This window comes from Hypanus sabinus, chromosome 1 (assembly GCF_030144855.1).
Source record: "Hypanus sabinus isolate sHypSab1 chromosome 1, sHypSab1.hap1, whole genome shotgun sequence".
NCBI classification, from domain to species: domain Eukaryota; kingdom Metazoa; phylum Chordata; class Chondrichthyes; order Myliobatiformes; family Dasyatidae; genus Hypanus; species Hypanus sabinus.
In genome coordinates, this window is record NC_082706.1 from 173876991 (window position 1) to 173898662 (window position 21672).

At 38.5% G+C, this 21672-nt stretch overlaps 1 protein-coding gene across 1 annotated transcript in view; it reads left to right on the forward strand.

Moving 5' to 3' along the window:
* rab2a (RAB2A, member RAS oncogene family) overlaps positions 1–3656 on the forward strand; it is a 74348-nt gene extending 70692 nt beyond the window's left edge. Inside the window, exon 8 of the mRNA XM_059981688.1 lies at positions 2476–3656. Within this exon, the coding sequence (XP_059837671.1) occupies positions 2476–2571 (96 nt within the window). The 3' untranslated portion in view covers positions 2572–3656. The remainder of the gene's footprint in view (positions 1–2475) is intronic.
* The last annotated feature ends 18016 nt before the right edge of the window (positions 3657–21672 follow it).

Sequence of the window (21672 nt, forward strand, 5' to 3'; positions counted from 1 at the left end):
TTACTTTTAAGTAAAATACTCAACGTCTATTTGAGTCCTTCTTGTATTTATGAAAAACGCCAAACTTAAATTTGCCGCCAGCAGCAAACCAAAAATAACGTCAGCCAGCTGTCAACCTGAAAAATAAAAGGACTATTTCACTGAACAATGAAAACATATGAATATACGTAAAATAATACGCAATTAAAATATTTATCATACTTCTTCAGGTTGACTCACACCTGACAATGCAGTCGTATTCAGTAGGGATGGATCGATGCTTAGGGGAGTGACCGGGAAGGATAATGTGTTTTTTTCCTCTCTGAACTCACAGAAGCGTTTCCCAAACGATGTTTGCATTGCGATGATTGCAGAATGTAAATACTCCGAATTTATCATGTCGTGACATTGTTTGAACTCTCTCAAATTGGGGAAGTGAGACAATGTGCCTTTCTGTAAATCTCTGGCAAGCAACGTCAACTTGCGCTCGAATGCAAAACATCCCCCAACATGTGCAGGGCTGTACGTCCTTACCCCGTTGAAGAGCTGTGTTCAGCGTGTTCAGGTGCGCTGTCATGTCTACCATGAAGTGTAGCTTTTCCAGCCACTCTGGCTGTTCCAGCTCAGGAAAGTTGAGCCCTTTGCTGCCCAGGAAAGTTTTCACTTCTTCCAGACGCGCGACAAAGCGTTTCAGCACCTCCCCTCTGGACAGCCAGCGATAAAAACACGTTGTAGCGGTTGCTACACGCAGTCAGTAAACTGCAGTCAAAGATAGCTTTATTCGAACTAAACAGCCTTGCTTTTAAGCCTCCCTCAACCCGCCCCCCATGGGCGTGGATGCTGCAAAAGACACGTACTCACAAACCCCCGTAGGCTATCTCCCTTAGCCTGAACGCTGGCTAATTGTGAGCCGGTTCGGATGTGTCAGGAAATGGGTCGCCCGCCACAACGTCTTATTTAGATTGTACAAGATCACCATAATCTTCAAATTTAGATTTACATTTCAAAAACTAACAAACTAACATAAAAAACATATTAATTAAATACTGACCATGTAGCGGTGTGCTACACGCAGCGCTAAAATTACGACACGGAGTCGGTAACTGCAGTCGAAGGAAAAAAACTTTATTCGAAATCTTCAGCCTCACTTTTAAGCCTCCCTCAACCTGCCCCCCCCCCCCCATGGCGCAGAGGCTCCAAAGCTCTGTGCTCGCAAACCCCCGTAGGCTATCTTATTGTGAGTCGGTTCGGATGTGCCAGGAAAAGAGTCGCCACAACCAATTATTTCCCAAAGCAACAGGGAGCCGCAGCACAGACCTAAAAGAGCCACATGTGGCTCCGGAGCCGCGGGTTGCCGACCCCCGTACTAGGTAATTGTTTTATGTGTAATGAACAGCATTTGTTTGTATGCTGTCATGACAGATCATTCCTTATACAAGGACATTGAGGTAGAAATAAAGGAAGAAAGAAAAGTATGATGTTACAGTTATAGAGTACTGAAGGTTGTTGAAGTGCTAGGACCATAAAGAGGTTGATTGAGAGATCCAGAATTCATTCTTCAAATAAGAAGGCTGTTGAAATTTTAGAAGCTGCTATGTTCTCAGGCTTTTGTGAGGTTTATCATAAAATTGATGGGCTTGTTCAGTAGCCTTTTGCAAATCACATTTTGCAATCATTTTTTTAGAGAAGGCAGATCATTGATTTGACCTCCTTTCACAAAACTAACTTCCCCAGATTAGTTTGACTATTTTCAAGCAATGTCTGTATCGCTTCTAATGCCTTTCCTATGGCAGATGTTAAGCTTACTCACAATTGACTTGTGGATTCATGTTCAGAAAAGATGTTTGCTATTTTCTAGTCTAATCAAGAGAATTTTATAAAACTGAAAATGTATCATTTATCTCCGTAGTCCCTGGAATGAAGTCCATAAAAACCTGGAGATTTGTTAGCAACTATTTTCTCAGAACCATTCCCCTGGGGATCGTAATTGTCCAGAATTCATGCATTTTCAAATTCTTGATATATTTATCAGCTTAAGATATGCATATAGGCCTTTCGGCCCATTAAATTTGTTTTGCTATTTAATGAGATCATAATTTGAGATTTAAAGCTCCAAGAAACTGGAAGTGTTTGAATGATGTCTGGAAAGGTTATAATTTTAAAGCATAATTTCGGTGTTTAAGCTAGAGCCTTACAACCAGATTTTGGATAGGATTTGTAGCTTTTGAGAAAATAGTAGATGACGTGTAATTTAATTTGAATAAATAATGTGCAAGAACTAAAGCTATTTGAATTAGAAATATGCAGAATAATGTAGATATTTGATTTTGTTAATTATGGAAATATTTATGGAACCAATTTCAGTGATGTATGTAGTAGTTTGATATTCACCAAGATAACACTATACAACTTTATAAGCGGTAAAACTCCAGTCTACTGTATTTGTTATTCACACACACCAATCTTTTAATTTTTTTCTTTTTAATCCCCTTCAAGGCAAATGGCATAAAGATTGGACCACAGCACGCTGCTACCAATGCATCACATTCGGGTATCCATGGAGGACAGCAAGCTGGTGGAGGTTGCTGTTGAGGTTCTTCAACTATCTGTCTGCTTGACTTGGGCCCTTTACCTTTCACTCTCTCCCTTACCAGTTCAAGAAGCGAAGCCATTACCATATGGTTTATTTAACAGGGATATCCAAAAAGTCCTTCACAAACCTTGTAAAACTTGTCGTATATACTGTTCTCAGCAGAAATTTGCTTAATGACAGGATTTGAAAATTGTACTTGTACCTATTTACAGTTAATTTTTTTCAGGCTAATCTTTTGTCTATTTTGCCCTTGACTACAAGATGGATTGTATTAAACACTACAAATTTCATCTGAGTATTTTAATTGTGTGGGTTAAAATTGCTATCATTGTTACTTATTACATCATACCAAACTGTAAAAGCTGTCAAATTTCAAATGCTGTGGAGACATGCTAGACGAATGTTTTAATTCTGTATTTATCATTCATTTTGTGTATATATAGTTAAAATAACAAGCTTGGGTATATGTTGGTCGAGCTGAAATCCCTTTGTAGTTAAGCAGATCACAAACATTTTCTGGATGACTACAGCTTAAAATGGCAGTATTGTTCTAGTTTGAAGCTTTGTCTATTCCACATTTGTGATGGTTTGACTTTCTGGGCTCACTACCAACTGTTATTCTGTCCCATCCTCCCATTGCAACATTCACATCTCCCAAATGTAACTCAAGTTAAATGTATATTGTCAAAGACTTCACATCATTATATCATGATTTGTCTATTTTAATGCCAAATGTCTATTCAGCTTCTTTAGAGCACCCCCTTCAGAAATGAATCAGGTTTGCCTTAAAGAGTAGTTTGAGAAGAGTACAACAAATGGCAGCTGGGAGGGTTCTTTTTGTTCTGGTTGGGGTGGTGCATTGAAACGTGTAGAACTTTTTTCTCATTACAAACATTTTTATCTGCATGTATTTCTTTGATCAGTAAATTTAAACATGAGCTTTAAAATTAGATGTAAAAGTGGTGTAAATTTTTTTTTCCTTTCTTGGCGGTTTGTTCTGTTTTGTCAGTGAAGATCTTGTTTGTTGTAGAGGGGTCATAAGATAATAAACCTGCCAAAATGAAACAACCTGGCAAAAACTGAACAGGCTGTAGCTTTGTGAAACCCAATTTTCCTTAAATATTAAGAACTGTGTTTAAACTAAAACTATTTAAACTAGCATCTTATCAATAAGGGTTTAAGTGTTTTGCCATTTTTTCACATCAAAATGGCATTTTGGGAAAAATGTTAATTGCTACAGAAAATCTTGGTGAAAACCATAAACCAAAGCAGGTTGAAGGTAATTGAGCAGAAAATAAGACACTGATAAAGAATTGGGAGTGTAATACAGAAATTGTTATTTTGCCAGACGGCAGATCTTGATCCAGAGGATACTTACCATTGGTTTTATTCCAAGGGTTAGTCTATAATTTTGTCTTGTGGAACTTCAGTTTAGACCTTGCTGTAGTGTCTGTACATTAAAAATGTTAAGTATCTGCAGCTTACGACTAATATAATTTGTATTTAGAAGATTTAAGGTAATTTTAAATTAGCCTTGAGTATTTATGTTTTAGTATAAATAACAATTATTCAATGATTTTTCTTAATTTAGTGATACAACACGAAATATGCCTTTCTGGTCCTTCAAGCCATGCCGCCCCAATAACCTCTGATGAACCCTAATCTAATTATGCTGCAATTTACAATGACCAGTTACTTTGTATGTCTTTGGTTTGTGGGAGGAAATTGGAGCACCTGGGAAAATCTCATTCACTCCATGGGGAAGACCTACAGACTCCTTACAGATGGTGCCAGAATTCAACACCGGAATGCCCCTAGCTGTGACAGCTTTGAGCTATCTGCTGTGCTAGCGTGGCAAATTTATTCTAGTAAATCTGGTAAAGTTAATTTGAATATAAACGATATATTTGGAAAAGATTACTTAAAGGATTTTATTTCGGGAAATGTCTATCCAAAACTGAGATTGTGGTGGAGATCATTGCAGTGTAAGTGTAATTTTAGACATGTCCTCTGAGGATATAAGAAATAGAATTCAATAGTAGCCTCCTCAGTGATAATACTCCAGTAATGCACCATAGTAAACATAGTATGGTGTGCCATGGTAGCGTAGCAGTTAGCACAGAGCTAATACAATTCAGAATGCTGGAGTTCAATTCCAGCACCGCTTGTACATTCTCCCCAAGACTTTGTTGGTTTCCTCTGCTGGGAAAATGCTTGAAGCTATCACTAAAGAAGAAATAGTGAAGCATTTAGAAAAAAATGGATTAATCAGGCAGATGCAGCATGGATTCAGCAAGGGCAGGCCCTGCTTGACAAATTTACTGGAGTTCGTTGAGGATACAATGAGTGCAGTCGATGAGGGAAACAGATGGATGTTATTTACTTGGATTTCCAGAAGGCATTTGCTAAGATGCTGCATAAAAGACTTCTCCGTAAGATAGGGATGCTTAGAGTTGGGGTGATGTATGAGCATGCATAGAGAATTGGTTAACTAATAGGGAGGAAAGAGTTGGGATACATGGGTGTTACTCTGGTTGGCAATCAGTGGTGAGTGGTGTGCCACAGGGGGTTTGGTGCTGGGGCTGCAACTGTTCACAACATGCATTGTTGTCCCCTGGAAGAGGGGACCGAGTGCAGTGTTTTTAAGTTTGCTGATGATACTAAATTAAGTGGAAATGCAAATTGTGCAGAAGACACAGAGAGTCTGCAATGATTATAGATAGGTTCAGTGAGTGAGCAAGGGTCTGGCAGATGGAGTACAATTGGTAAATGCGAGGTCATCCACTTTGGAAGGAAAAATGAAAAGGCACATTATGATTTGAATGGTAAAAATTTCCAGCATGCTGATGTGCAGAGGGATATGTGAGTGCTTGTGCACGCATCAGAAAAAGTTTGTTTGTAGATGCAGCAGACTATCAAGAAGACAAATGTGATGTTGCCCTTCGTTGCTAGAGGGATTGAATTTAAGAGCAGGGAAGTTATACTGCAACTGTACAAGATACTGGTGAGGCTGCACCTGGAGTACTCCTTGCAGTTCTGGTCTCCTTACTTGAAGGGATATACTGGCTTGGGAGGTGGTGCAGAGGAGGTTCACCAGGTTGATTCCAGAAATGAGGTTAACTATGAGGAGAGATTTAGTCGCCTGGGACTTGCTGAATTCAGAAGGATGCGAAGAGATCTTATAGAAACATAAAATTATGAAAGGAATAGATAAGATAGAGGCAGGATAGTTGTTTCCACTGGTAGTTGAGACTAGAACTAGGGGACCTAGCCCCAAGATTCAGGAGAGTAAATTCTGGATGGAGATGAGGTACTAGTTTTCCCAAAGAGTAGTGAATCTGTGAAATTCTCTGCCCAATGAAGCAGTGGAGGCTACCTCAGTAAGTATATTTAAGACAAGGTTGGATAGATTTTTTGCATAGTAGGGGAATTAAGGGTTGTAGGGGAAAAGGCAGGTAGATGGAAATGAGTCCATGGCCAGATCAGCCATGATCTATTGAATGGTGAAGCAGGTTCAATGGGCCTGATGGCCTCCTACTGCTCCTATTTCTTATGTTGTATTCTCTGGTTGCTCCTGCTTCCTCCCACACTCCAAAGAAGTACTGGTTAGTAGGATAATTATTCATTATAAATTGCCCTGTGAGTTAAGTAGGCAGGTTGCAGGGTGGTGTGGCTCATTAGGCTGGAATGGCTTATTGTCATTTGTTAAATTTCTGATCCATTATAGGAATGAGTTAAAACTAAGTTCTTCACAAAAATGACAGTAAGAGCTCCTTTAGGGACGCTAGAATTGAGAAAAATGTCTTGGCCAATGTTTCTAAGCAATTAATTTTGTTGCTGGTAAGTGAACTCCTGAGTAAGATGATTTTGGATGTAGCACTATTGTATAATGGGGTTACTGGTGGTCTTGAAGTTTGGGTGGTAGTGTTATGTATTGGCTGTTCTTTGCTTAGGGAAGAAAACAATAAATGGCCTATTTTTAACTCAATATAATGAATGTTGGGCAAATATAGGCTGGATGTAATTGTTGTCTCTCTATTGCCAAATAGCCTGTTGACATTTCTGTTAATGACAACTTAGTAACCAGAGTATCTGGTTCTTCCTGCCTCTTCCTGCTATACAAGGGGGTTAGATAATAGGTTATCTAGTACCTATATCCATTTTCCTGCACAATTCCTAAACATTGATTCTTGCGGTCTTCATCATCTATTAACGTGCTTAAATTATGTGGTTCTCTGCTGCAGAAATGTGAAATGATGTACTATCTTTATCTTGTTCCTAAACATTTGATTTGGTCAGCCTTTTGTCCACACTGCACCGGAATATGTGAATCCTGTCTCGGCCTCAACAGCAGGAATAGTAGTGAGGTGAGCCTGAGTATGTTGCTATGTGATGGTGTTAGGGTTGAGATGTACAAAGTGGCACCAGCAGCTTCTGATTTTGATAGGTTCAATTCTATACTTTCAGCAGATGGATCTTAGTGTGACCTCTAACACAATTAATATGGCAGCGGCATTGATCTTCAGAAATAATGGGTAACACCTTAATCCACTATAACTTCTCTCCAGAAACCAGCTTGCAACATCAGTTATTTGAGTGTTGCACTCAGTCTGAACTTCAAACCATCCCATTTTTTATTGAAATAAGAAAAATTGGACATTACATTTCGAATCCATGAGACACATACTACACAACCTAATCCAAGTATAATATACTTCATCTGATCCTAAAAAAAAGTGGATTACTTTCATATTGCAGGAGCCACCTATTAATGAACTTCCCCACTGACTTACTGAAATGCTTGTCCTACGACTGCTTCAAGTGTTTGAGCATTCATGATCATATTGAGATCCTTGTTTATGCACATAGGGGCCCTGTATTAAGAACAAAGTAATGCAGCACCTCCCAAACTTCTGACCCATTTACCTGCCTCTCTTCCCATCTATGGAAGAATATCTATTTCTACATGGAGAGTTAGACAGTGAGTAAGTCACCAAAGCAAATCATTGTTGAACCATGGTGATTACATAAGAAAAACTGCAATAATATTTTCTTACTCCAAACTCATAGGAATTCATTTACATTACCGATCCAGAACCCTATTTATAAATGGTCTGCCAACCTTGCATCCATTTTCATAAAGTTAAAATTTCTGTTCCCTAAATTTCCATCAATATGAATAACTTAAGATATACTTTAGAAATTTGTATGAATGCTGTCTGATTGCTGAGCCCTTTCAGTGTTCTCACTTTTAGTTTTAAAATTTCACTGCCAGCAGGATTTTTTAAAAAAAAATCTAAATTCATTTTTTCTTTAATAAAAATGATTTTTTTATTATTATTGTTAACATCACTTTGATAGTGGTAATAACTGAATTTCTGTGTGGTTGGTCATTCATAGAACATTGAACATTACAGCACGCTACAGGACCTTTGGCCCATGATGTTGTGCTGACCTTCTAACCTACTGTTAAGATTAATCTAACCCTTCCTTCCTACATAGCCCTCCAGTTTTCTATCATTCATGTGTCTGAGTTCTTAAATGCCCCAATGCATCTAACCCTACCACCATTCCTGGCAGTGTGTTCCACACTTCCACCGCTCTGTGTAACGAACTTGACTCTTGCATCCCCCTCCTCCCATACTTTTGACTAATCACCTTAAAATTATCCCCCCCTCATACTAACCATTTCCACCCTGGAGAAAGTCTCTGGCTGTCCACTTTATCTATGCGTCATCTTGTACACCTCTCATCCTTGGCTCCAAAAACATATGCCCTAGCTTGTTCAACCTGTCTTCATAAGACATGCCCTCTTTAATGCTTTCCTGCTTCTCCACCCACCTAGAACAAGAATAGTGTTTCACATGTACAACTCATCCCACTAGCTTAGGTGTTCAACATCATTTGTAATTTCTCCACCCACCTAGAACAAGGATAGTGCTTCTATGTACTACTTTCATCCCACTAGCTTAGGCATTCAGCATCATCATTTGTAATTTCCACCTTCACAGATAGAAACACAATTCAAAAATTTCTTTGCTCCTTTAGTATTTTAAAGGACATTTTATAGTATCACTGTTCAGTCTTTAATTGGCCTTCTTTATAGAACTCAGCTCAAAAACATGCCCTTCAGACCAAGTACATTAGTAATCAAATGCCCAACTAAACTAATTCCCCTTCTGTCTAATATCCATACCTTACATTTTCCAAGCATCCATGTGCAAACCTAAGAACCTTTTGAATTCCTCTATCATGTTTGGCTCCAGCCCACCAGCACGTTAAGCACCAACCACACTATCTTGGTTAAAAAAAAATCTTGCCCTGCATATTCGCTTTGAACTTAACCCCATACCTTCTGCTATTTCAACCATGCAAGAAAGGTACCAGGTGTTCATCTGTCTTGCATTATCTTATAAACTGCTATCACATCTCTCAGCTGCTTCTGAGAAAACAAAAGCTTGTCTAACCTCTCGATAGCACGTGTCCTCTAATCCAGGTACATCTCCAAAGCTTCCACATCTTCCTATAATGGTGCAACCAGAACCGAATGCAGTACTCTAGATGCAACCCAACTAACATTTTGTAAAGCTACAACATAACTTCCTGACTCTCAAACTAAGTTCCTTGACTAATAAAAACAAGTATGCTATAGGCATTCTTTACTACCCTATCGACCTGTATAGTAACTTTTAACAATGGACTTGTATCCCAAGGTGCAACACCTCAGTTAGACAGTTTAAACTCGTAACTTCCCATATCTGCAACTGACCTGATCCTACTGAATGTTTTGCCAGTCTTCTACTCTATCCACAAAATCATCAATATTTATATCGTTTGAAAGCTTACTAACCCATCCATCTACATGATCATCTAGCAAATTCTCAGTATGGATGTACAACACAGATCTGCCAGGATAAATCCCTTCAATCACTACCCTGTTTTCTACGGGCAGGCTAAATCTGAATCCAAACTGCCAATTCACCATAGATCCTATGTATCTTAAATTTATGGATGAGCTTTCCAGAAGGTACCTTGTCAAAACTTAACTAAAAATCCATGTAGATAACATCCACAGCTTTACTTTCAATTACTTTTATCACCTCCTCAGAAATCTTGAGTAAAACACAATTTGCCCTGCGTTAAGTTATGGTGACTGTCCCTAATTAGGCTGTCGTTTTTTCAAAACTCCAATAGCAACACTACCATTGTCATGAGACTCACTGGTCTATAGTTTCCAGGATTATCCCTATTTCCCTTAAATAATGGAAACAAATTAGCTACTTACCTGTTCTGTAGTCTCTTGCCGGTGGCTAGAGAGGACACAAAAAAGGCCTAAAAAAACTTCTCTTGCGCCTCTCAATAATTTGGTATATCCCAACAAGCCGTGGGGCCTTATCCGCCTTGATGTTCTTTGAGACCCAATACTACCTTCTTATCTCAAAATGCCCTATCAAATTAGTGCACACCACACTTATCTCCCCAGCTTCCAAGTCCTCCCCCTTTGTAAATCCTGTATATTACTCATTTCAATCCTCACCACATCCTCCAACTCCAAGCACATTGTCTACATTTCATTCTTCATCTTTCAGTAGTCCTACCTCTCAAGATACATCAAGAGTGAGAGGAAAACTGGAGTGCTCCCTAGTTACCCACTTGCTCTTTATGTATGGGATGTATGCCATATAACAATTACAGCACGGAAACAGGCCATCTCACCCCTTCTAGTCCATGCCAAATGCTTACTGTCACCTAGTCCCACCTACCTGCACTCAGCCCATAACCCTCCCTTTTTTCCATGCCTTGGGATTCTCTTGAAAATTCCTTGGCAAGTAAGATTAATGTTTCCTTCTACATTTCCTAATTCCCTTGAGTCCTTTTCTGGCTTATTTTTAATAATCCTCAAGGGCTCTGTTCCATTTTATTTTCCTAAACATTACAAACTGTATGTTTCCCTTTTTCTTCTTGATTAAATTCACTACCTGTCTCAACTTCCAAGATTCTGTTACCTTACCATTTTTGTCCTTCCTTCTGACTGGAACATGCCTGTCCTATACTCTGTATAGTTGGTTTTTAAACACTCTCCACATATCAGATGTGGACTTGATTTAAAACAGATTCCCAATTAACTTTCCATTGTTCCTGTCTAAAATTTTTGTAATTTGCCCTGCTCCTATTTCATATTCTCCGACGAGGTCCATACTTATCCTCATCTATAGCTATCTTGAAACTTAAGCAGTTGTGATCACAGTTCCATAACTCCCACTGACCAGCCACCTGGCCAGGCTCATCAGATTGAGATTAAGATTAGCCCTCTGCTTGCTGGGCTATACATAGTTATTTAAGAAACCCTCCTGCATACAACTAACAATTTTTTCATCATCTAAACCTTGCACTAAGGAGATTCCAGGCTATATTAGGGAAGTTGAAGTCATTCACTGTAACAACCCTGCTCTTACACTTTTCCCTAAATCATCTGCATATCTGTTCCTCAGTGTATATTGGGGATAATCCTGGAAACTATAGACCAGTGAGTCTCATGACAATGGTAGTGGAGTTACTGGAGAGGATTATTAGGGATAGGATTTATGAACATTTGGAAAACGACAGTCTAATTAGGGACAATCACTGTAACTTCATGCAGGGCAATTTGTGTTTTACTCAAGATTTCTGAGGAGGTGATAAAAGTAATTGAAAGTAAAGCTGTGGATTTTGGTTAGGTGTTTGACAAGGTACCTTCTGGAAAGCTCAAGTCAACCAACAAGGCTGTAGCTGAGGCAGTAGAGACAGGATTATGGGTGTGGACCAAGTACATCCAGAGGGGCAGATAGTCATGACAGTGTATCCACCTTTTTCAAACCCTTCAGTAGTTGCATAGACACCTGAAGAGTAGTCTATCTGTTGGATGGAAGTGACCTGATAGAGGCAGATGCCAAGTTTTTAAGCTCACCAGTGGGAGGTGGTGCTTTAGCACTGCTGGCCCACCAACTTGAGGGAGTCTTGATCATAAGCGAGCCAAAATGCCTGAAGACAGGTGGCAGATCAATTGATGATCCCACTGGTGATAGCACAGGATAGTTAACATCTTAGTCCAAGTGTATTTTCAAAATAATTAATTGTAATATCACATCAATGATCACACCTTTCTTATTTTTGAGTTGTACCCATGTAGACTCCAAAGAGGAGGATGAGCCCTCTATATCCTCTGAGTGAAGTGGTGATTTTGTCCCTTAATAGCACAACTTCACCCTCCCCTCACTTTACTTCCTTGCTTAGCTTTTCTAAAACATTGAAATCCTGGAAGAAAACTATCCCTCTCTCAACCAAGTCTCTATTATGGCCACAGATTTTGTAGATCTATATACTGATCCATGTTCTTAAGTTCATTACCCTTGCCTGCAATACTCCTAGCATTAAAATACAAATACTTCAACTCATCCATCCCATGTGCCTATTACATTGCTCCTGCCTGTTCTTGACCATGACATCTATTTTGCTCTAAAACCCTCCTCTTTCTGACTTGGTGCTCTATTCTATACCCTTGCCAAACTAGTTTTAACCCTCCCAAATAGCACCAGCAAAGCTCTCAACCAAGATATTGGTTCCCCTCCAGGGAGGGTGTCATCCCTGCCCTAAAAGAGGTTCCATTGATCCAAGAACCAGAACCCCTGCTCCAATTCATCAACTACTCATTCAACTATTCTATCCATTCCTACCCTGATTAGTATGTGGCACCAGGAATAGTACAAAAATTTTAAGTCATGCTTTTTGCTTTCCTAACTCCCCCAGGACCTCTTCCCTTTACTTTGTCTTTGGTACCAATGTGAAATACAGGCGCTAGCTGCTCACCCTCCCCCTTTGAGAATGTTTTGCTATTGCCCTAAAACATCCTTGACCCTATCATCTAGGAAGCAATATACCTTCCTTGCAACTCGTTTGCAGCATAGAATCCCTATCTGTCCTCCTAACTAACAAGTCTCCCATCGCTATTCCTTTGACTATACTTATAAGACTCGGAGCAGGCCATAGTCCCATTGACCTGACTACTGCTGTTCAGGTAGACCAACCCCTACCCACAGCAGTATCCAAAAGGGTATACTTGCTGCTAAGGGGAATGGTAACCTTTATTATCAACCTTGAGTAACGACCCTCATTAACTCCCCTTCCTTCACTGTCTCAAGATTTTATTAGCTATTGTGCAAGATAAAATCAAATGACTTAAAAATGAACTGGCTATCTGTAATAGCAGTTGCATACTTTGTGAATTTCATACAGGAAGTCCGGTTCATTATGTTTGATTTTAAACTTTTGAAGATGCTGTAGTGTAGGCTTAAACCAGCCAATAAAGTAAAAATAGTTCTGCACTTGGTGTAATTTTGTTATCAATAATTGTCCAATAATTCAAGCAACTTGGACAATAATAGGCTGTTTCTGTACTTGAATAATTGAAGCTCTGCAAAGGCTGAATCATTATGTGTCATGGCGAGAGAAGGGTTATTTAAAATATGGAGTTGAGCACAATTTAAAATACATCATAAACTAAATTGTGATAGTCATTGACCTGAAATGCTAAATCTTTTTTTTCTATATATGAATACTACTTGAACAAGACTTTCTGATTTATTTTTTTTTTGGTAGTATTTTTGTGGCTGGTCCTGTTAGGTTTCTGGTTAAGTTACCTACTAGATAATGGATTTTGTGGTAGTAATAGAATTGAAAGTCAAGGAAAACGATTTGATAGCCTGTTATCTAAGATGATAATTATCAGGCAGCTCTTTGAAATGTGTGCTGTTTGTCTGTCATCATGTCATCCTAAGCTGGAATGCTAGCAAGACATGGTGCATGCTAACATGAACTGATTAATTAGCTGATGAGCTGCAAATGATACCGAATATATAGTCATAAGCACAAAAATATACCCTTCAGTCCGAGACTGCACCAGCCACAAGTCTGTCTTATACAAATCCTCTCTTTTTCCCCATGTTCTTGACATCTCCCAAGTTCCTATCATTTATCTGCACATAAGGGGCAATTTCCAATGGCCAATTAACCTATCAAAGTGCACCCTTTTGGTATGTGGGATTAAACTGTCATACCTGAAGAACATCTACATGGTCACAGGAAAAATGTACAAACCTACACGGGAAAGAAGGTTAGTGATCTTAAGGATGACTTAAGATGAAGGAACACAAACCAATCTTTATAGGGGGATCAGAAGTGGAGAGAGTGAGCAATTTCAAGTTCCTGGGTATCAAGATCTGAGGATCTGATTTGATCCAAACATTGCAGCTATACAGAAGGCAAGATGGTGGCTATATTTCATTAGGAATGTGAAGACATTTGGCTTGTCAACAATAATGCTCAAAACTTCTATAGTACTGTGGAGAGCATTCTGACAGGCTGCATTACTGTCGGGTATGGGGGCTACTGCACAGGACCGAAATAAATTGTAGACAGTTGTAAAATTGGTCCAACTATTGGAAAATTTAAAATTGGTACAACTCTAGAAGTTTTGAGTGTTATTGTTGACAAGTCCAAAGAAGAAGCATATAAATTAGCAAAAAAAAAATGCGGCACACCTGAGGACTGGGAGAAATTCAGGGATCAGCAGAGGACGACAAAGGGCTTAATAAGGAAAGGGAAAAAAGATTATGAGATAAAGCTGGCAGGGAACATAAAAACTGACTGTAAAAGCTTTTATAAATACGTGAAAAGAAAAAGATTGGTCAAGACAAATGTAGGTTCTTTACAGTCAGAAACAGGTGAATTGATCATAGGGAACAAAGACATGGCAGACCAATTGAGTAACTACTTTGGTTCTGTCTTCACTAAGGAGGACATAAATAATCTTCCGAAAATAGTAAGGGACTGAGGGAAATACATGTTAGTAGGGAAGTGGTGTCAGGTAAATTGAAGGGATTAAAGACAGATAAATCCCCAGGGTCAGATGGTCTGCATCCCAGAGTGCAAGTAGCCCAAGAAATAGTGGATGCATTAGTGATAATTTTTTAAAACTCCTTAGATTCTGGATTAGTTCCTGAGGATTGGAGGGTGGCTAATGTAACCCCACTTTTTAAAAAAGGAGGGAGAGAGAAACTGGGGAATTATAGACTGGTTAGTCTGACATCGGTGGTGGGGAAAATGCTAGAGTTGGTTATCAAAGATGTGATAACAGCACATTTGGAAAGAGGTGAAATCATCAGACCAAGTCAGCATGGATTTGTGAAAGGAAAATCATGTCTGACAAATCTTATAGAATTTTTTGAAGATGTAACTGGTAGAGTGGATAGGGGAGAGCCAGTGGATGTGGTATATTTAGATTTTCAAAAGGCTTTTGACAAGGTCCCACACAGGAGATTAGTGTGCAAACTTAAAGTACACTGTATTGGGGGTATAGTATTGATGTGGATAGAGAATTGGTTGGCAGACAGGAAGCAAAGAGTGGGAGTAAACAGGACCTTTTCAGAATGGCAGGCACATTGACTAGTGGGGTACCACAAGGCTCAGTGCTGGGACCCCAGTTGTTTACAATATATATTGATTTAGACGAGGGAATTAAATGCAGCATCTACAAGTTTGCGGATGACACAAAGCTGGGCAACAGTGTTAGCTGTGAGGAGGATGCTAAGAGGATGCAGGGTGACTTGGATAGGTTAGGTGAGTGGGCAAATTCATGGCAGATGCAAATTAATGTGGATAAATGTGAGGTTATCCACTTTGGTTGCAAGAACAGGAAAACAGATTATTATCTTAACGGTGGCTGATTAGGAAAAGGGGAGATGCAACGAGACTTGGGTGTCATTGTACACCAGTCATTGAAGGTGGGCATGCAGGTACAGCAGGCGGTGAAAAAGGCAAATGGTATGTTGGCATTCATAGCAAAAGTATTCTGAGTACAGGAGCAGGGAGGTTCTACTGCAGTTGTACAAGGCCTTGGTGAGACCGCACCTAGAATATTGTGTGCAGTTTTGGTCCCCTAATCTGAGGAAAGACATTCTTGCCATAGAGGGAGTGCAGAGAAGGTTCACCAGATTGATTCCTGGGATGGCAGGACTTTCATATGAAGAAAGACTGGATTGACTAGGCTTATACTCACTGGAATTTAGAAGATTGAGGGGGGATCTTATTGAAATGTATAAAATTCTAAAGGGATTGGACAGGCTAGATGCAGGAAGATTGTTTCTGATGTTGGGGAATTCCAGAACGAGGGGTCACAGTTTAAGGATAAAGGGGAAGCCTTTTAGGACCGAGATGAGGAAAAACTTCTTCACACAGAGAGTGGTGAATCTGTGGAATTCTCTGCCACAGGAAACAGTTGAGGCCGGTTCATTGGCTATATTTAAGAGGAATTGGCTATATTTAAGAGGAATTGGCTATATTTATGGCCCTTGTGGCTAAAGGGATTGGGGGTATGGAGAGAAAGCAGGTACAGGGTTCTGAGTTGGATTGTCAGCCATGATCATACTGAATGGTGGTGCAGGCTCGAAGGGCCGAATGGTCTACCCCTGCAGCTATTTTCTATGTTTCTATGGTCAACTGTTTCTTGGATACTAGCCTCCATAGAACCCAGAACACTTCCACACACTGGTGCCTTATCACCCAGGGCATGCCCTCTTCAATTGCTACCATCAGGAAGGAGGTACAGAAGCCTGCAGGCACACACACAGCGATTCTGGAACAGCTTCTTCCCTTCAACCATACAATTCCTAAATGGACTTTGAACCCATGAATGTGTATTTTGCTTTTGCACATTTAAAAAAATCTATTCAATATACATATATATATACTTGCTGCAATTTTTTATTTCTTTCTATAGTGTCATGTATTGCATTGAACTGCTGCTGTTACCCAATTTCATGACACATGACAGTGGTAATGACCCTAATTCTGAACCTAGGTCTCTACACTTGAGACAGTAACTCCAAAATCATTGATTTAATACAGTAAATCCTTATTTTTACTCTTTACCTTGAAGGTAGTTAGGCTTTGGATATTGCAATGTTTTAAGCTTACTTTAGCTCCAACTGCATTGATAGGCAGCCTGGTAAAACTGCTTCACTGCTGCTACAAAGTGAGCAGTTACTCTCACGTATGAATTCATTTCCTTTGTCCATGTTTAGATGAAGACTACATTAGGGTTAGAATATAACAATCCTGTTAGAAATTGACCAATGAATCAGCAGCACTTAAGTACTACTTGATGGTATTTAACTTTGCTAATGTTTTATTATTTGTGCAGCATGGATTAAAATCTGAAGTCTCTGTTTTTGATCTTTCTGGGGGTTAAACCTGGCTCTAGAATAATGGATCTCGTGAGTGGAGAATTATACATTTTGGTTGAAAATTACAACAAAACCCTTAGTTTTTGTACTTTCGCGATGCACTCTTCCATTATTAAAGTGCTAATAGTGTCGCCATTTCTACAACTTTTCACTTCCATTTGTCATTAACAAGATCTTGCTCAAACAAAAGTTAAAAGTAGGTATATTACAGCCAAAATTTCAAGTATAACAAAGTTCTGTGCAAAATAATTTATTTTATAAATTCAGCTCGATTTTCCTTGGGAAGTCTAAGTTGCTTGTCCATTCTGTTGGTTGCAGTCATCTCTTGATTCTACTATGGTTCATGGATTTACTGAGTATGTCCACAAGAAAATGAATCTCCAGGTTGTATATGGTGACATGAATGTACTGTGTTGGGAGGAATTGAACAAAAATGTGAATATTTCTTCTCAAAGCCATTAGTTAAGTGGTTTTCACCCCCAGGATATTATTTATGAGATTGTTGAATTAAGAGCAGTAATGGCTAACCTTTCTTGCTGGAGGTGCCAGGTAATGCAAGTGATTCTCAAAGACTATTTTAATGAGGACTGTTCTACCTGAAAGCAAACATTTCTACTTCTGACCTTAATGCTGTAAGGAAAGCCACTGAATATGGTTGGGCCAAGGTCACTGTCCTCAGGAACTCTGCAATGTACCTGGGATTGTAATAATCAGCCTCTATCTACATGAGAAATACAGAAAGTCAGTGGAAATTTATTTTCTTCACTAATTACCAATGGATTTGGTTTTACTTTAACCCTTTTTCCATAATGGTTAAAATAGATGAAACATGAATAAGGCTTGTGGTTTGGCCTCATTATTTAATAAAACTAAAGCTTCACATCAATCAGTTTTACATCACTGTTGTCCCCTTGTTCCATTTCAATGCTTAAATCTACCTGTACCCTAAAAAAATGTCTTCAATACAAGCTTTAATTGACCTTCAACAGTGGTTTGTTCAAGGCAATTCCAAACTTGCATTCCTTTGAATGAGAAATCATTCTGAAAAACGATCAAATGCTTTCCTGGCATATGATGAATAAACTTTTCTCTGGCTTCCAGATGGGTACAGATGTCAATTATAACCAATAATTGGCAAACTCTGCCACCTTTATCAAGGAAGATGCCTAGGCATGTCTAGTCCCATATTCTGTCTCTCCTGATTGGTTAGTTATCATCCAAAAGATTACTATCTCCCACCTAGTTTACATTTGAATTCCAGTTCTTTCTTAGGGGTGATGCCTTCATCTTTTCCTCCACTTCAATAGCTTCCATTACCAGGTGGTCCCAAAAGCCATTTGTGCGGCACAGTAGTTTTGTGCTGTCAGAGTCAATCCTATGCCCATTGTGAATGCAATGTTCTGCTGCCAATTTCTACACGTAACCCAAATGGATACACCTGTGCTCCTTGATGCAGGTGTCCCCTGTGCATCCCACATTCCCAAGGAATCATGTAAGTGCCAGCTGACCTGAGTCGAAGGTCAACTTTCACCTGCATAAGCTGTGATGAGCTTCCTTTGTTTGTGAATGGTATTAATCAGGTCATTCTTCAGGATCCTGGTGATCCTTTCAGAAACAGTGGAAATAGAGGCAGTTTGTCATTGAAACCTCAGTTGTAATCTATACCTGCACCTGGCATTTAATTCATTCTTCTTAGTCCCAAATGCAGCCATTTATCTGATTATGGTCACCTCAACAAAGGAAAGAACCTGCAAGCATCTACCTGGCCTAGACAGAATTGTTTTTTTTAAAAAAAGAAAAAACCTCATGCTGCTAATTGCTTTAGAACACAAACCTTTTCTACTAAATCTACAATATGACAAATCTCTCATTTCAGGACTCAATCTTGCAAACTTCTGCTAACCCTCAAGAAGATGAGGACTACAAATGATATACCAAATGTGATCCTACTGAAGCCCAAATGAAATCCCTTGTACTAAACACTATCAAGTCATTCTCCTCCTAAATGCTTGCTGTATTTTAAAGATAATTCTCTGTAACAACTGCAGACACATCTCTCTGAAGACCGATACACAACTTCATACACTCCATCTTTCATTTTCTCGCCCAATGATTTGACCTGTCAAAATACCCTCTTAATCTTCCTAAAACCAACTTTCTACCCAAGTTTGCAATATTAGCAAAACAGGATTGCCCTGTATTCAATACTCTCATTCAAGTTATTGATAGAGATTTTAAAAATAACAAGAATCCCTTTGATATTTCACTGGTTACACCTAGTCATTCCAAAAATGATCAACTTCTTCCTCCTGTTTCCAGCCCATTAAACAAATCTTGATCTCTGTTCCTACTCAATCCCTATTAATATTGTTATGATGTAACAACATACTATATTACCTTACCGAATACCTTCCAAAATCCAAAAGTACTAAATCAACTGGTTCTTCAGTTACACACCCAATTATTTTAACAGATTTGGCACAATTTCTGTTTATCAACTTATTTCAGGTCTTAGTAACATGGACCAAACAACATGTTATTCAGAACACAAGCCTGTGTCAGTGTCCGCTAAAGAAACTAGGTGTAATTTGTGACATGTTAACCTTAAATTAGATCATACATTTAAGGTGTACTCCTGACACTTCAGCAGACAGATAATCCAGGCTGAGGGGATATTTCATAATGAGAAGTTAGATATTTTTTTCATTTAATAAACCGATGTACTCTCACATGGATAATAAAACCGCATTCTTGAAAAAAAAGGAATTTCTCTGTGTTTTAATCTATATTAATTGTACAATAAAATCATTAAAAAGATTGGCTGTTATTTTACTCATTGCTATTTATGGGACATGGTCAACAACAAGAGTTGCTATATTTTCCTACATGACCATTCTCACTAGACAAATCCATAGTAGATGGAGTTCATTGCAATGTTAAGTGACATCATTCACTTCAGATCAAAGTTCTACGGATTCATTTAATTGCTGAAGGTGAGATTAAGCAGTGCGATGCAAATGAACTTGCATATGGAAACACACAATTCACTATAAGCTAGCCAACAGGTAAGGATGCAAAAACTTAAAGAATGCCTCAAGCTAGAATTCAACTCAAAGAAAATTCTTTTAGTTGATTCAGCACTGTGCTCAGTTTTGGAAATCCAATCATCTGGAGAGAGAAAATGACTTCAAATAGAGTACTGTTTTATTGTCCCTACTAAAACAAGTCCAGAAAAGAACAGTCTTAAAATTAGAGATGTGCCACCCGACATTAATGAGGAGCTTTTTTAAATTACAAAATGATACAAAGACATTTCTGAACAACTGGATTACCACAGCAAAACTAATTCACACACCAGATTGTGGCAGGGATCAATACTATTTTAGTGAATAGGATGTAAGCAAAGTCGCTAGTAAGATTGGTTAAAAAGATGAGGACTAAAAAGATTTTAAAAGTGTGTAAGTATCTGCAAAAGCCTACAGATGAGGTACATGAATGCAGGCTTATTTTTAAAAAAAAACAAAGCAAATTATTATTTGAATAAGACTATAAACACTTGTAATATAATTGGATCTGCAGGTCCAAATATATAAAACATTAAGTTAGCATCCAAGTACAGTATGTAATGTTTACCTTATTGCACAGGGTACAAAGCATAAAAGTGGATGTTCTGATACAATTTGCAAATCACCAATTAAATTACAGCTGGAGTACCGTTCAAAATTTTATCTTTTATGTTTATGAAAATGCGTTTGCAATGGATATAGCCAAGTTCATGGAGTTGATTATAGGGACAAAAGGGTTGACATATGAAGGTGAGCAGATGCAATTTACTCAAATACAGTTTTGAAGAAATATTTCATTTTCTTGAAGCAAAGTTTTTGAGGATGATTGTTAGGTGATGATAGAGGATGTACGTCTTAGCAATGCTGTTCAGAACCAGGTACAATAGTTCTGCAAGTAAATCCAGATTCATATCAATTAAATTAAATATTCTAATTTTCATATATAATTTTGAATTATTTGATAAAACACCCAAAGGCTCAAAACAAATAATGAATTAGAATAGCATCCAGAATAAACTGGATTTGAGAGTGTAGTACTAAATTATGGTTAAAGAAAGTCTCATCATTGTTTAAACAATAACTATAAATACTTACGGGGTTTCTGAGAGTTTGTACTTGTTCTGTCATCAGAAGGGAAGGGTGTCATTTCCATGCTATGAACTAATCTTCCTTTACTACCAGAACCAGTATTAGAAATGAGCTTCCTCTGGCACTCATTGAACTATGAATTTACCATATGAAGAAGCAGTGAATGACATTACTGCAGTTTGCTTTGAATTCCCACATCATATGTGGGCATTAACAGCATATGAACATTTTATATTCATCTCTATATGCTCATGAGACAGTGAGCTGTTATATTTTTGGTAGAGAATGTGTGCTGGATACTGCATCCAATAATTTATCACAAAAAACAGAAGCACGAGATTAATAATTGGCACAACCTGCTTCACCTTTCATCAAGATCATGCAATCGCCCATATCACTCTATTCCCTTGATATATTGAAATCTACTGATCTTCATTTTAAATGCATTAAATAATTAACACTCTGTGGCCCTCTATTGCACAAAGTTCCCAAGATTCACCAACTACATGAAGTAATTTTTCATCTCAATTCTAAATGGACTACTTCGTAAGTAGATCAACAGTGCATATTGTGCAACAAATGTGAGGTGCCCAGGCTTTGTCTTGGTTGCCAATTTTACATGCAAAATAGAGCTCATTGGCTTTCTTATTAAGAGGATTCATGCTAC